Genomic DNA, 17,297 nt, shown 5'->3' with positions numbered 1-17,297 from the left:
AAAAAAAAAAAAAAAAGAGCTCTTACTGCCCTTACCGAGGTCCTGAGTTCAATTCCCAGCAACCACATGGTGGCTCACAACCATCTGTAATGGATTCCAATGCTCTCTTCTGGTGTGTCTGAGGACAGCTACAGTGTACTTATATGCATATAATAAATAAATATATTTTTTTTAAAAATCAGTGGGAAAAGATGTGCCTAATCCTGTAGAGATTTGATGCCCCAGGGAGGGAAGAGGCTTGGGGGAGGGGTGGCAAGGTGATGGTGGGGGTGGGGAGTGGGGAACACACTTTCAGGGGCAAAGGAGAGGAAGGATGGGATAAAGAACTTCAGGAGGGGGTACCAGGAAGCGGGGCAACATTTGGAATGTAAATAAATGAAATAATGTATTAAAAAATAAATTAAATTCAAAAGGTGCCCATTTAAAATTTCTAATATATATATATATATATATATATATATATATATATATATATATACACAGTACTGCTTCAATCTTGTCACTGAAGAGCAATACTTGCTGTGGTAATTAATTTACATTGAGGAAAGAAAAGTGGGAAGGACCTGAAAAAAATGATAGAAATGAAAAGTTTCTATATCAGCTTTAACACAGGCTTCTGGATTTACTAAGGTTCTTTTACAAACAGGAAAAGGCAACCCACACATTCTCCAGTCATGCAGTTAAAGGATTTGGAACCAAGATCTCCTAGACCTTCCTGATGCTGTGACCCTTTAGTACAGTTCCTCATGCTGTGGTGACCCCCAACCATAAAATTATTTCATCACTACTTCATAACTGTAATTCTGCTACTGTTATGAATCATAATGTAAATATCTGTATTTCCCAATCGCCTTGGGCGACCTGTATGAAAAGGCCATTCAGACCCTCTGCAAAGGAGTCTTGATTCACAGGTTGAGGAATGCTGCCCTAAACTATCAAAATACAACAAAATTTGAAATTATAAAGCACTGGGGTAGTTAGATGTGTTCATTCATGTAGTTCCTCTGTTCAGGGGAGCATGTTCATAGTACCTAAGCACATTTAACCAATAACCCAATTATTGATTGACATCGCAGTGAGCACTTGCCTCCACCTATGTGGGTGACCAGGCTTGCATCATTTAGTTAAGATTCTGTTCTTCTAAATTATCAAACACAGCAATTCAAACATGTAAACAGGTCATCAGCACTACTAAAAATATTAAAATAAAATAAAAATAAACTACACAAACACACACAGTCTGGCTGAGTAGTCAAGGAAAACATACCCCTAATAACATAACACTGAGACATTTTGCTTCTCTGTTGTTTTGATATGTTTATAGGAAACTTCTTTTTTTTCTAAACAAATGATCAACTCTCAGTTTATTTGTCTATTCAGTAGTTACATTAGATAGATAATAAGATGGTTTCTCAAATTATAGGCAAGGAAGAAGGGCATGCTGATGACAATAGACAACTACCAGTTGTTGATCTGCCTTCTGATAGACTGATGGAGGGCTCCCTGCGTTTGTCTACCATGTCATGTTGACCTAGAACAGAGTCCTAGGCTTGAGTGTTGACATTTGCTGACACTCCCTTGGTGCTTAGGGAATAACATTGAGCAAAGCACAGAAATAGTCATCCTTGTGGTCTTACCTTCTGATTGGCTACATATGCAGACACAATAGATAAGCAGAATATGAGCAATGGGAAGGTGATAAAGGTCATAGGAGCTATAAAGTGTAGAGAAGGGTCAGAAGAACACGAGTCAGGAGCAGGAAAGACTGAAAAATGAAATATGGCTTTAAGGATAATCTCATGCAGCAATGGCATTTAGGCAAAGGCCTGAGGTAGGAAAGGGAGTTCATATTATGGATATCTCAAGAAAGACCATTCCTGTTGTAAGATCAGCAAGGGAAAGAAACACACTCATAAAGTAGAGGCATGCTGTATGATCAAGGAGGAGTAACTAAGTGTGATTAGAGCAGCAGAAGAAATCAAGGTTGGGCACCAGATGCCAGACCAGGAAGGGGACTGAGGGTCATCACTAGGACTTTAGCTTTCACCCTGTAACTCATTGTAGAGTTTTAGGTAGGTAGAAAGGTAGGTACCTGACTGGTTGTTCTACCATGACCACCTGACTACAGTTATTGAGAAGAATCTGAAGGACCACAATAATTTTGAGGAAATGTTACCTACATAGTAGAGTGGATGTGTGTGTGTGTATACATATATGTATATATACATACATATGAACAAATCTAACCAAAAGAGTAAAAGACATGTACAATGAAAACTTTAAGACAATGTATTACATGGCATTTTCTTCCTCCAAACTAACACATTCCTTTCAAGATAGAAAGGAAGGCTCATGACCTTCAGGAGGAAAATAGAAAAGTCACATAACCTACTCGACAATATAAAAAAGGAATAAACAATTCCTGGAGGGTGAAGAGATTCAGAGCAGCTGCGGAAAGAAGAGATGTCAAGGCTGCGGGGCTGCCTGCAGGTGGTAGAGATAGCTCCAAGGATGTCTTCAGGAACCTGAAGGCAGGAGCTGATGCACCTGAAGGTCATGGAGGGGTGATGCTTACTGGCTTGCTCATCGTGGTTTGTTCAGCCTGCTTTCCTATAGAACCCAGGACCACCAGACCAAGAATAGCATCGCCCACAAGGGATTAGGCCCTCCCCCATCAATCACTAATTTAGAAAATGCTCTGTAGCCAGATCTTTTGGAGGCATTTTCTCAATTAAGGTTCCTTCCTTTCAGATAACTCTAGCTTTTGTCAAGCTGACATAAAAACTAGTCAACACAACTGTCTTAGTTAGGATTTCCATTGCTGAGAAGAGGCAATTCTTATACAGAACAACATTTAATTGGAGCTGGTTTACAGGTTCAGAGGTTAAGTCCATTATCATCAAGGCCAGAAACACAGCAGCATCCAGGCAGGCATGGTGCTTGAGGAGCTGAGAGTTCTACATGTTGTTCTAAAGGCAAACAGGAGAAGATTATCTCATGGGCAGCTAGGAGGAGGACTCAGAGCCTACCCCCAAAGTGGCACACTTCCTCCAACAAGGCCACACCCCCTAGTCACACCAGGTGTTCCAGGTGCTGTCCCCTGCCTCTCTCTCCCTCCCTCTCTCCCTCTGAGTGTGTGTGTGTATGTGTGAGTGTGTGTATGAGTGTGTGTATGAGTGTGTGTGTGTGTGTATGAGTGTGTGTGTGTGTGTGTGTGTGTGTGTGTGTGTGTGTGTATGAGTGTGTGTGTGAGTATCTGTGAGCCAAGAATATTCAAACCACCACAACAACCATCAATAAATATTCCTTGGTGCGAATTTAATTCAGGGAGGGTGCCACGTTCCAGCCCTAGCAAGCAGCAGAACTTGGTAGTTTCAGCCAGAGTTTGCCAGAAGTGGTTTGGCTTTAAAGTCAAGAAAGGGGTTGTGGAATCTCTCTCCTCAGCTAAGAAAAGCCACTGAGACCAGGTATGTGTCAAGGTTGTCTCTGCATGAAGGCCCAGAGAGGTCACTTTGTGAAGCTGTTAAGCTGAAGCCTAGATTTCTTTGGAGAGTCCAATATGTTGGAGATGCCAGAGTCATGAAATACCTGCCAAAAGAAGCTACATACAGCCCAAGAGAGAGATGTTGCAGTTTACGAAGCTCAAAGGACTTGGGGATCTGAAGAGCACTTTGACATCAGACATGGAGATTCAGAATTCGGAGTTTGCCCTGCTGGTTTCAGGTCTTGCTTTGGTCCAGTATTTCCTAATTATGTTCCCTTTCCTTCCTTTTGAAATAGCAATGCATGCCCTGTGCCACTGTCTGTTGGAAGTAAGGGATCTGCTTTTTTATTTTGATTTTGCAGAGAGTTACAGCTGAGAGATTGCCATGGGTCTCAGAGACTTTGAACTTTGGACTTCTAAAGTGCTGAGACTGTCATAGACTATGAGGACTTTTGACGTTGGACTGAATGCATTTTGCATTATAATATGGTTACAAATCTAAGGGGGCCAGGGTGGGATGAATGCTGGGTCCAGCTTTGATTCAGAGTCTTCTGTGTCCTCCCTCTCAGGGTGTCCAGATGCCACTGCACACCCAACTTTACTTAATTCCGGCTTGTACACATACACTTTATTTGGGGTGAACCTTAGAGACTGGAAAAGGTTCTTAAAATGAAGTTTCCATTGCTGAGGCTTAAGGTGTTGGAGATACCTTATTTGTACAGAGAAGTGTTCCAGGAAGTTGAACCTGTAATTTCGCCAGGGATTACGTGACATTCCCCAGGTAGAGTACGGGTTGGGCTTCCCAGAACAGTCAGAGAAGAAAAAGTTCACTAAGAAAACAGAGTCCTCCGTTTTGTACCAGTCTTGTCCAGGAAGCCATTTCCTGTACCAGTGAGTTCAAGTGTATCTCCTATCTTCTATGTTAATTAGAATTGAGGTTCCAGGTCTTATGTTGAGGTTCTTGATCCATATGGACCCTGGAAGCATCGACATTTAGACCAACAAATGATAAATGGGACCCAATGAAACTAAAAAGTTTCTGAACAACAAAGGACACCACCATCTGAGTGAAGAGGGGGGCTACTAAACAGGAAAAATGAAACCTTTAGAAGCTATATCTGACAGGGAGTTATTATTTAGAACATGCAAAGAACACAAGAAAAAGTAAACACCAAGAAAACAAACAACCCATTCAAAATTTTGGTGTGGATCTAAACATAAAGTTCTTAAAAGATAAAATAAAAAATAGTTGAGAAACATTTTCTTTCCATATGCAGCATCCTTGGCCATCAGAGAAATGCAGACTAAACCATCTTACTCCAGTTCGAAGGCTAATTTTCTACAAGAACATTTTCATCAAGTGTCCTGGAGACAGGGAGTGCCACTGAGATCTTGAAAAAAGAAAGACAGAATGGGTGAACAGTGTCTCCCTGACGACCCCCGACTTGATCTCTGAGTGCTGATTCTGTACGGCATAAAGCATGTAAGAATCATGCATGCATTCCTTATGTCCTTTTTTCTGTTTTCCTTCCTCCCTCCCAGAGTCTACTCAGGAGCATACACTGAGGGCTGTGTAATCCTCCCCTTTTCCATTCTATTCTCTGCCAGAACAAGCTCGCCCAGTTTCAGCGCTAGCTGGGCTATCTCGATGAGTCGTCCCACTTCTGTCTTTCCCTAGAACCCTCATTTCTAAAGCCACGTGTACTCATATGAGCTTCCGTCTCTGTCTCAATATGCGCAAATATAGCTCAGATTTCTGCCTCAATAGTTCAAAATGCAGCTCCCCCAGTGTACACATGAAAACGGGGAGGTCACAGTCATTCTCAGCCCACTCACAATTGCTCAACCCTCAGCAAACACACTTCTCGGGAAATGACATTGGCTTAGAACTATGTCCAAAGGTAATGATGTTTTCCATGAGGTTTTTTTTTTTTTTAAGTAGTTTTATTTGCTAATTTCAAAAATCTGTTGTCTAATTAGCATACCACAATTATCAGCAATTAAAAAAAAAAAAACACCTCCAAACCTTACTGGTGTAAATATTTAATACTGTGGTTCAGCCACAGTTTTGCTTTTTATTTACAACAGCCTCTTTTGGCCATTGTCGTTGAAGTTTTGATGGTTAGTAGAGTATAGACTTGTTAATCTTGATAAATGCATGCTAGTTGTTGAAATGCCACCGGGTTTATCATTTTACACACATACTTGTTTATTTTATGGGGTCGGGCACTTGCCATTGTGCCCACATGGAGATCAGAGCACAAGGATTACTTTACCTCTTACTATGTGATCTGAGGCTCAAAATCAAGTCATCAGGGTTTGGACACAAGTCTTGGTCTGCTGAGCTATCTCCCTGACTCTACAAGGTTTATGTTTGACATTTGCCAAAAATCTCCCACGCAAATTCAACTTTGGCCTCGGCCTGTTTCAACATCATTTCTGGAACCCTTGAAATTGTGTACATAAGCTTATGATTGTTGCAGCTACACTGCCCTAGGCATGACTTAAGAGTTATTTCAGTATGTGAAGACCTCTTCCCATTGTCCATGTATTTTACATGTGCCCTCGAGTGAAGACCTTCATTCTAGTTTCTTACAAAAAGGCAATTTAAAACATCAGTATATGTGGAAACTCTTATAATCAAGGAATCTTCAGTTTGACTTAAGCTTCCAATACCCATTTTACTCAAATTTACTTCTGGTATGAGAAAATCATGACATTAGAAATAGTTCTTCTGGTTCATTCTGAAATTTCCTGTAGTTGTGTCTAAATGATTATTTTTGCTTAAAAGTCCATCTTTTGCCTTTTCCAACTGGCATCCATTTGCTGCTGAGAACTACACAGTAGAAAATCAGAGAGTGTGGGAGGAAACTCTAGGTGAGATGTCTTACATTTGTAGACAGTAGGACCTCACCCTGATTGCTTACCCTAGAACTGAGAATTACAAGAGTACAGTAAGTTCATTAAAAGAAAAACTAATTTAATAAGTACTCAACTTAAATCTAGATTATTAGGAGATGTGGCATAGATAGATGGATGGATAATAGGCTAAACTGTAGATCATGGTTCTGATAAAATGAAAGGATTCCATGAAGTGCTATATTATCAAAAGTCTATACTTGTGTTCCAACAAAAAATAAATAAGCTGATATTTCCATTTATTCAGATTTGCTAAGTATATTGGGCTTAAAACTGAGTCTTTAATTAAGAAAGTGGCAGTCAGTAGCTATTCCTAAGTCCTAGTGAGCCTTGGGTGTGAGCTCATGGAAACTGGTGTAAAAATGATTCAGCAGATAGATTTCCAGACTCTTTGGCAACTGAGTGGTTTTCAGTGCCTTTCTTTCAAAAGAATGATTGATGGCATAGATAATACTAAATTAAATATTGTTGTTGTTGTTGGTTTTTTTTACAAGACAAGGTTTCTCTGTGTAGCCCTGGCTGTTCTGGAACTCACTCTGTAGCGCAGGCTGGCCTCAAACTCAGAAATCTACCTGCCTCTGCCTCCCAAGTGCTGGGATTAAAGGCATGCACCACCACTGCCCGGCACTAAATTAAATTTTAAAATTAATTTTTATCGAAGATCATAATGTGATCTCTGTCTTCCAAACTTGAAATGTAAATAATTAAACGACATGTAAATGATTAGACAGCCTCTCCTTTTTTCTATCTCTTTAGATGACCAAGTTTTCTTATTGCGCCTGTCTACACAATAGGAAATAGAATAGAAAACAAAAAGGTAAAGAATAGATTGTCCAAAATTTGTCTCAAACTACCAATATTCAATATCTATCCAAAGATATACAATCTTATCAAGGGAGCCAAATGCAATATGCATGTAATTTCATTAAGAAATAATTTTCAACCGAGCAGTGCTGACGCACTTGGGAGGCAGAGGCAGGCAGATTTCTGAGTTTGAGGCCAGCCTGGTCTACAGAGTGAGTTCCAGGCCAGCAAACGCTTCACGGAGAAACCCTGTCTTGAAAAAAGAAAAAAATGAAAGAAAGAAAGAAAGAAAGAAAGAAAGAAAGAAAGAAAGAAAGAAAGAAAGAAAGAAAGAAAGAAAGAAAGAAAGAATTTTCAGCAGGTAACACCCACCAGGTCTGAGGAGAGGTGAGGAAGATTTATTCACTGCAGCTGCGCCTGCAGCCTCTCTGAGCTGTGAACATCAGGAACAAACACATCCTACTGCCATCAGGAAGGGATCAGATCATATTTGTGACCAAAGAAGACCATGAAACTCCTAGCAGTGCACAGCTGGTGGCTGATGACCCCAACGATCCCTATGAAGAGCACGGGTTGATACTGCCCTAATGGAGATATTAACTGGAATCGCCCATGTCTTGGGGGAACGGCCCCTGTGGGGAGCAGTTCAAGTCTGCCTTTTCCTGCTTCCACTACAGCACAGAGGATATCAAGGGATCGGACTGTATAGACCAGTTCCGGGCCATGCAAGAGTGCATGCAGAAATACACGGACCTCTATCCCCAAGACGACGACGAGGAAGAGGAGGCAAAGCCAGTGAAGCTGATGGAGGAGACAGCTGACACTAAGGTCTCTGCAGCCAAAGAGCAGGGGGCAAGCTCTTGAAGGCCACATGGCTGCCACTCATCATGGGACTTAGTAGACAATGCCTTTTGGTCACCTTTGTGAAAGTTCTTTCCCTCTGTGCACTGTAATGTACAAAATAACTTATTTTAATGATCAGGGGTCTTGACCTGAAGAAAAAGGCGTGTGTGCACCTGTGTCCCGCATAAACCTGTCCTTAAACGTTAGTCCACTCCTGGACGTTCTACTCTGTGATTGCCCTGGATTTTGCCACTTTGAAATAACGTGCTGAGGCTTCTCAGCAACCAAACGTTGTCACTCAGGAGAGGTTATCGTGAGAAAGTTGATCTGTTCTGATCCACTGTATTGCTTTTGGTAGATCTTACACCTCTTTGGGAAATTAAGTAAATAGATGTCAAACTCCTTTAGGAGGGGTTCCATTCCTACTGGAAGAGGCTGGTGGCCAGGAGCTTTCGGGAGTGCATGTGGCTGCTGCCTTGTTCCCAACAGCTAAGTGTCTGTTTGCTGTCCAGGCTCCAGTGCCTACAGCTGCAGGGTGGCATTGGACCCTGTGACCCCCGGTCCTTCCTAAGTGAAAGGAGAGGCTGGGTTTGCAGTTTCTTGTTTTGCTGTTCTGAGAGCCCTGCTTTGGGGCCCATGATCACTCAGTTGTGATATTGAGGTGGGGACCTAGCTGCTTCCAGAGTTGAAGCCAACAGAGGAATGTCTAAACGAAGTACTCAACTAAAAAGAAACAATTTCTATCTGAAAAAAAAGAAGAAAGAATTTTCAAATAAAAATTCTCCTAAACCTCCACAGGAAAGGAAATACATGATCAATGAGTAGTAATATTTCAGCCCCTTTTTCTTTTAATCTGAGAGAGGCCCTCACTCTGGTTTCCTGGCTGGCCTAGAACTCACTATCTACATGAACCTTGTCTTGAACTGGTCTGTTCTCGCCTCTGCCACACAATTTCTAGGATTACAGGCATGTGCTGCCAAACCCTGCCCCCACCCAGCTCTTCATTTATTTTGAGGCAGGGTTGATAAAATTCTCAGGCTTAGCTTAATCTCACTCCTGCTCCCAGGCCAACCTTAAAGTTATGTCCTCCTGCCTCAGCCCCAGGAATGCCAGGGTCACAGTCATGCACCATCATAGCCAGCAAAAAGACACAAACTTTAATCTTGTAGTGATTTTATATTAATGCAATCGTGGGATTTTTCTTGTTTTCATGACTCTGTAAAGTAGATTCTAACACTCCTGTCTTGAAAAGCAAATAGGACAATGAATGAATACTGATTAAAAAATATTTAATTTCATTCCAGAAAAATTAAACAGGGCTGCTCATTAAATAGGAATTATTTTCTTAGAGAATAATTAATCTTCTTTATTTCCTTAATCTTTAGTGATTTATTAAATATGTATTATATAGTGTAAGTCCAAATGAACTGTCATTTATTTTATAATAAACAAAGATAAGGAGAACCATACAAAACTAAAAGCCAAACTCATACAGTGGAGGTTGGGCTGAGGTAGTTCAGGCTTACTGAGGACCTAAGTTTGCATCATAGGACTCACATAAAAAGGCCAGGCATGCAGGTATGCACCTGTGGCCATAGTCCCAGTCCTGTGGGGCAGAGACAGGAAGGGCCCAACAGCCTGCTGGCCAAAAAGTCTAGCCAATTGGCGAGCTCTAGAATCAGTGAGAGCCTCAAAAAATATGTTCAAGGCATCTACAGAGCTAGTTCCAGGATATCCAGGGCTACACAAAGAAACCCTATCTCGAAAACCAAAGAAGAGGAGGAAGAAGAGGAGAAGGGGAAGAAGAGAAGGAAAAGGGAAGAAGAGGAGATGAGGAAGGAGGAGGGGAAGGGGAGGGAGGAAGGGAAAGAAGAGGAGGGGAAGGAGAGGGAAAGGAGGAAAGGGAAGGAAAATAGGGAATTTACCTGGTGACAATCTCTGACTGCCACACCCACATGCACCCTCAGACACACACACTCTTGTTGTGTCACACTTCTCCTGGGAAGGCCTGACACAAACATCTATTCACCCCAGATAAGGATGCAATGGCCCACCAAAGTAATGATTCTACCAAAGTCTAACTTGGCTTTATTTTTTTTCAATTTCTAAAAATAAAAAAATGAAGCACATACCTTCAAAGTTACCTTTTCTAACATTCAGTGGTAAATTTTATTATGTCATTCAGTGAATGCAATACTCCAAGTTACGAAGAGGAGACTGATATTGTATATTTGCATTCATTATCCTTTTTTTAAAAAAATGGACAGGTGTATTGATTGACTTCATCAAACCATGTGGTTTCTTTCATTTTTCTTTTAAAATGTCTAAAGTCCTGTGTATTATTAATGTGAGCTAGTGGCAGCCTGTAAGCACCATCTTTCAAACATTTGGGTAACTCTTAGAAGTGGATAAAAGAACATAGATAGTCCTGGAAATGATCTGGAATTGATTTTTTAATAGTTAATATGTTACAAAAATAAATGGTTGGCAGTTTACTTTCACTGCCCCTCAGGGAAAATAAAAACCAGCAGATCTGGACAAGGATCAGAGTTCAGGGGCTGAGGGCTCAGACCCGTTCTTCTCTGCCCCTCTCCACCATGGGGAGAAGCCAGCTGCCCACACCAGTCTTTCTTCTACTGTTCCTGCTTCTTCCCAGAGATGCCACCACAGCTGCTGCAAAACCGTAAGCTAATCTTTTTGTTTGTTTGTTTGTTTGTCTTATTTTGTTTTTCGAGACAGGGTATCTCTGTGTAGCCCTGGTTGTCCTGGAACTAACTCTGTAGACCAGGCTGACCTCGAACTCAGAAATCCACCTGCCTCTGCTTCCCAAGTGCTGGGATTAAAGGTGTGTGCCACCACGGCCCAGTCTGTAAACTATTCTTCTTTCCAAAAAATTCTACTGTATCCTTCCTTCCTTCCCACCATATTGTCTCTTCCTGGTTTCCTATGCAGTAATCTATTGTCAAAACACTTGGAAGGACTAGTTGTTGGATTGAAAAGCAATTCACCTTCTCCCCATGTGTTGCACATTAGTTTCTAGTGCTTCCAGGATAAGGTTTTTAATGCTCACACGGAACCCAAGACCACACGCAGTTGGGTTATTAAGGCTTCCAGTTATAAACTACTGATTAGCTCATGGTTTGGAAATTTGGAATTTCTAACTGAGACACATCATAGCTGTCACATCGGACTGTGTGTGTGTGTGTCTCTGTGTGTGTGTGTGTGTCTGTGTGTGTGTCTGTGTCTGTGTGTGTCTGTGTGTGTGTCTGTGTCTGTGTGTGTCTGTGTGTGTCTGTGTGTGTATGAGTCGAGACCTGACACAAACATTTGCCCAGCCTGGAGGATAGGGAACGAACATTAGTGATCCTTCCAAAGTCCAACTTGGTAAACCAGTGTGTTTGTGGAGTGACCTCTAGGAATGAGACAAGGGTTGCTTACAGAAATGCAAATTATTCAAAGACAACTGTGTCACTAAAAGGCACATTCCTGGGACTCCCTGCTTGACCTGAAGGTAGCTCAGCTGGTAGGAGAGTCTCCTCCAGGTGACTTGACTGGTCCAGGAATCTCTTAGAAGCAGCTCTGCCTCCTCTCCTCTCTCTAACAGTTTTTTGCTGCCTCTGTAACCATGGAGAGACTGCATCAATCCTGTTAGCCTCAGCTCATAAAATTTACTTCTTGTGAGAGGCCCTTGGTCTTGTGAAGATCATATGCCCCAGTACAAGGGAATGCCAGGGCCAGGAAGTAGGAGTGGATGGGTTGGGAAGCAGGGCAAGAGGAGGGTATCAGGAACTTTTGGGATAGCATTTGAAATGTAAATGAAGAAAATATCTAATAAAAGAAATGTTTACCTCTTGTATCCCATACCTCCCTCCTCCCTCCAGGAAGGAATGTTTCGATTTGGAGGAAATTGCTATATGGTGATAACTTGAATTGGTTGCCCCATGTTTCCAATATTCTGTGGGTGAACATTTCCTGAACTCCAGAGAATCACAACAGTGTCTAATCTTAGGTTTTATATTGACCTCTGGGGAATCCAATCTTCCTGAACCCTATGATTGATGGCAATATGAAAAATACTAGAAAACAATTGCAATTATGACGTCTTCTGAGTCCCTCCTGGTTGGTCCTCTTCCCTGCAGACAATATGTGGTGCTGGTCCCGTCAGATCTCTATGCAGGAGTCCCTGAAAAGGCCTGTGTCAACCTCAACCACGTGAATGAGACTGTGATGCTCAGCGTAACTCTGGAGTATGGGATGCAGCACACGAAGCTCCTCACAGACCAGACCGTGGATAAGGACTCCTTCTACTGCAGCCCCTTCACGGTCAGTGTCCCACCTGGGATGTGCAGTACTGGTTAAAAAAAGAAGAAGAAGAAGAATCGAGTTGAACGTTATATTCTCATTCATCAAAAATAAATATTGAAATTAAGGAAAAATAATGAATATAAAGTACACTTCTAATCTCCTTTATGATACTTACAAACAGGTCTAATGAAGGCTACCATAGTGGTAAGAAAGACTTAATTTTTACCTTAAAATAAACTTCTGTGGTAAACAATATTTATACTTTTACAAATATAAATATTGAGATTCTCTTTTTTAAAGATTTATCCAATTTTATGTGTATGAGTGCACTGCAGCTGTCTTCAGACACACCAGAAGAGGGCATCGGATCCTACTACGGATGGTTGTGAGCCACCATGTGGTTGCTGGGAATTGAACTCAGGACCTCTGAAAGAACAGTTAGTGCTCTTAACCCCTGAGCTGTCTCTCCAGCCCCTTGAGATCCTTCTTTAAGATTTATTTTCAGATAAATTGTGTCTCTGTGTATGTGCACATGAGTGCAGGTAACCATTGAGGCCAGAAGAGGGCACCATGGAGCTAGAACTGTGGGCAGTTGTGAGCCTCCTGACATGGATGTGGTACCCTAATTTAGGTCCTCTGCAAAAACAGTGCTGAGCCATCTCTCCAGCCTTTGAATACTGATCTTCTTAAAAGCCAAATTATTCATGTAAGATAGATGGCAGATGCTGGCTTTGGAAGGTGGAATAGGAAAATTATTTTTAAAAGTAAGACTTCACTGTGAAAATCTAAGGACACCATCTTATTCACTGTCCTGACTGCACTGAAGAATGATCTGTTGTTTTGCAATGTTTTCTCCTAAAATCATGTTACACAGTCACAGGAAACTGAGTCCTTGACACCCCCTTACCAATTCTCAAGGACTCACAAAGAAAACAGAAGTGACTCTAAACTTACTCTCTACGGGTTTCTGCAGATCTCAGAAGGTTCACCTTTAGCCTCGGCATTCATTACTGTGGAGATAAAAGGACCAACGCAGCACTTCATAAAGAGGAAGTCAATGCACATAACAAAAGCTGAGAACCCAGTCTTTGTCCAAACAGACAAACCCATATACAAACCAGGACAGACAGGTATAAAGAATTCACTGGGCAAACACAACTCAGGGGGTGAGGGGGGGGGTGTTGTTCGATATGATTAAACTGTAGTAATGGGACCTCCTGGCCTTGGCTTCCCACTGTGGAGAGGTCTCACAGCAAAATCTCTGTTTCAGTGAAATTCCGAGTTGTTTCTGTGGACATCAATTTTCGCCCTTTGAATGAAACGGTGAGTCTCCTGTTGGTGGGTGAGAAATGAGAATGATTGCTTACAATGAGAAAAGTAAATAAATATCTAAGTCTGATTTTTTAAGGAAACCTGAGCTCATATAAAAGACACCTTACTCTACCACAGAACACTGCTTGAGAGCGTCCACACCAGCAGCATATGTAATAGTAGCGTTGAGACAGTTCACCAACTGCATTCTTAGAGTAGATAAAGCGTTTAAAAATAAACCTGGGTCTGGTTATGCATGCTTCTAATCCCAGGAGGTGGGAAGCTGAGAAGAAGAATCACAAGGCTCTGGCCTGCCTGGACCACATAGTAAGATGCTGTCTAAAATATAACAACAAAAAAAGATATTCAGTTGAAATTGTCCTCTTAAAAGATTCCAGCCACTTCCAGAAGCACATTTGGTTTCTCTTAGAATCATTAGAGTTCCTCAAATGTTTGCTAGCCATAAAAGGAAAGCCATGGCTTCTTAAGAGATTTATGTTCCAAACTAGACATGTGAAAAGGTAATGGATCAAATGGAGGACGTCTCCTACTTTAGACAAGAAACACAATGACTTTGTTCCTCTGTGATATAGGCTCTGTCACCTGGTGTCATGGTCGTCTCTGACATCCATGTCTATGAGTGCAGCACCATTGGACCTGATGGGGGAGAGGGGACACAAAGGTGGGTGGGTAGAGAAGGGAGTGTGAGAGGAGTGTGTATGGTCCAAACTCATTTTACAAAATTCTCAAAGAACTAATTAAAAAGGACAACTGGTATGGAACAAGGAAATAAGTCTTTGTATGAAAAAGGAAGCAATACGCTCGGTAAAAATTAAAGACTGTAATTTTACAAAGATGCTCTCTTTTTAAACTCCACTGCACACTCATACTGCTTTTTTGTTTTTCTTTTCAGTTCCCTCTCATTTATATTGAGGTAGGTACCAAACCGCACATCTCGGCCAGAATGATGATGCCCTACAAGTTCCGCAAGACCTTGTGTCTCCTTTCAGACTCCATTTCCTCTCCACTAAGCAAATCCTATCTTCTCTGCCTACCTCATGTTCTTTGGGAAAGTAAAAGAAAAGGACTGCAGTACTTTATGATGGTGTGATTTTGTGGCTCTTCAAATGTTTCTGGCTAAAACGGACATATATATCAGAAGGAAGTCCATTGTGACACACATATGCAGGGTCTCCCTTCTAAGTACTAACCTGCTTGGCTTCCAAGAACAGCCATGACTGTAGCATCTGGGGTGGCATAGCTGTAGGGGGTCAAAGGATCCCATCGCTAGTGACCTCACTGCCCATTACTCAGGTCTACAGTTTGTTTGTTTGTTTTAAGTTGGTTAACGACATTAGCACTAATTCACCAACTGCCTATTAAACTCCCAGTGTTATTATTACCTGATAAGCTGACCTCTAATCAAATTATATATCTCAATTGTTTACACAACTCATAATATCTTTCCATAGACTCCCAAGAGGAACCGAATTTTTCAATGGCAAAATATCCAACTGGCAGGAGGACTCCACCAGCTCTCTTTCCCACTGTCTGTTGAGCCAGCTCTGGGTATCTATAAGGTTGTAGTGCAGAAGGACTCAAGGAAGAAAATAGAACACTACTTTGAGGTGAAGGAATATGGTAAGAATTGTACAAGTGTAAGGCATTTATGATGGTGGGATCCTCAAGGTTACTTCTCTGTATTTGTGTGTGGTATACACATGTGTGTGCATGTTGGGGATGTTTTATGTTCTCACTCTGTGTGCATACATAGATGGGAGAAGTTGATATCAGGAAACCAATCATAAAACATGATTCTCAAAGCTCCCCAGAGCTTCTATGACAGTCACATGATAAGATAAATACCTTTCACACCTATGGGAGAATTTGGAAAAGGAAGGATTCAACTGGAGGAAGTGGCAAATCACAGAACATGACTAGCAAGTTTTGAAGTGGGCATGGGCTAGTCAGAGCATAAGGGAGGCGGGGGTGTACAACTTCAGCTTCCAGAGTGTCAGTTGGAAGAGCTAGCATTTGGTTAAAATGAGAGATGGGGAGGGGGAGGGAGAAAAACATCAAACTTGAACCCACTGGCCCTACTGTTCCATCAACTAACTGGGGTGGCCTTCAGACTCAGTGATGTTTCACCCACCTTTGAAATCTTGCACAAAATCAGAGGAGTCTGGGAAATGTAGTCCGATTTCACCAAGTGGCATGTACAAACTGCTCACAGTTATGAACAACAGTGTCTCTTTCCTAGTATTGACACTAGAACTCCTTCCGTGTGATTCTATGTCATAGATTCCTCTAATAAAGTCCACTGGTAATATTTATGAGTCTCCTACCTACTCTCACCTGCTTTTTTCCTCTATTCCAGTTTTGCCCAAATTTGAAGTGACAGTAAAAATGCCAAAGACTATGGCTTTCCTGGAAGAGGAACTTCCTATAACTGCTTGTGGCGTGTGAGTTACTTTTTTTTTTTTTCATCTTATTTTGGTCTCCATATCCTATTTGAGATGGTATTTTAAATAATATTTAGTAAGGCATTTCTTATCAGCACTTACAGGCATTGGACATGGAATACCAGCAGAAATCTATGGCCATGAGGCTAAAGAAAAAAACCTCACAACTGGCCTAAGGGAAGACTGCTACATCAGCTCTACAGGAGGAGCTTAATGAAAATTAGAATCCCTGGCCCCACCTTCAGATACTCTAGTTACAAATCTAACGCAAGAGTCACAAACCCTCTACCACAACAAGGGTCACAGGGCATTCTCAAACAGGAAACTAATTCCACCCTTGCCTGGTGCCCTTCCACCATATTCAGCAGAAACAGACTGAGCCATCATGATATTATTTACAAATCATGTTTTTATTTTGTAGCTACTGCTTTTTCAAACAATTTCTTACTTGTTATTTTAAAATATCTAGAAATATAGTCTTTTTCTTTTCTCTTTTAGTTAAAATAACATTGGTAATCTGACATCAGAGACAATCATTTTTTAACTAATTATGTGGGTATGTACATATGTGCTACATACATGGGCAGATGCCCAAGAAGCCTAGAGGTAGTAGATCCACTGAAACACTAAAGCTGGAATTGCAGGCAACTGTGAGCCACCTGACACGGGTTCTGGGAACAAAACTCAGGTCGTTTGGAAGAGCGGGAAGCACTCTTATTTTATGTGTATGGGTGTTTTGCCCACACATGTGTCTGTCTCCCACATGCATGCCTGGTGCCTGCAGAGACCAGAAAAGGGTATCAGAGTCCGTGGAAGTTGCAGATGGTTCTGAACCATCAGGTGGGTGCTGGGAATTGAACCTGGGTCCTCTGGAAGAGCAGCAGGTGCTCTCTTGTCTACCATCTTTCCAGTGAACAGGACAGTCTTATAGCAAAACCTCAACTAAAAGGAGAGAAAGAGCTGGATGTGGTGACCTTTAATCCTGGTAATCAGGAGACAGAGGCAAGCAGATCTCTGAGTATACATCAGCCTGGTATAGGTAGCAAGTTCTAAGCCAGCCCAGAATACATATTGAGACCTTGTCTCCAAAGTTTAAAAAAAGAAAGAAAGAAAGAAAAGGAAGCGAGGGAGGGAGGGAGGGAGGAGAGAGAGAGAGAGAGAGAGAGAGA

The 17,297-nt window shown here is 41.6% G+C and overlaps 1 protein-coding gene and 1 pseudogene across 2 annotated transcripts in view; both read left to right on the top strand.

The window, feature by feature from the left end:
* Positions 1 to 5,375: 5,375 nt before the first annotated feature.
* On the top strand, positions 5,376 to 8,093 carry LOC110316916 (annotated as a pseudogene).
* A 2,492-nt stretch (positions 8,094 to 10,585) lies between these two features.
* Positions 10,586 to 17,297, top strand: part of LOC110316359 (pregnancy zone protein) — a 45,886-nt gene continuing 39,174 nt past the window's right edge. For both annotated transcript variants that reach the window (XM_029534871.1, XM_029534870.1), the window contains exons 1-7: positions 10,586 to 10,733; positions 12,190 to 12,373; positions 13,329 to 13,485; positions 13,626 to 13,678; positions 14,580 to 14,600; positions 15,139 to 15,307; positions 16,044 to 16,128. In XM_029534871.1, coding sequence (XP_029390731.1) covers positions 10,648 to 10,733; positions 12,190 to 12,373; positions 13,329 to 13,485; positions 13,626 to 13,678; positions 14,580 to 14,600; positions 15,139 to 15,307; positions 16,044 to 16,128 — 755 coding nt within the window. In that variant the 5' untranslated portion in view covers positions 10,586 to 10,647. The remainder of the gene's footprint in view (positions 10,734 to 12,189; positions 12,374 to 13,328; positions 13,486 to 13,625; positions 13,679 to 14,579; positions 14,601 to 15,138; positions 15,308 to 16,043; positions 16,129 to 17,297) is intronic.

This window comes from Mus pahari, chromosome 2 (assembly GCF_900095145.1).
Source record: "Mus pahari chromosome 2, PAHARI_EIJ_v1.1, whole genome shotgun sequence".
Classification (NCBI taxonomy): domain Eukaryota; kingdom Metazoa; phylum Chordata; class Mammalia; order Rodentia; family Muridae; genus Mus; species Mus pahari.
Note: the sequence above shows the minus strand (reverse complement) of the source record. Positions and strands in the feature narration are given on the sequence as shown.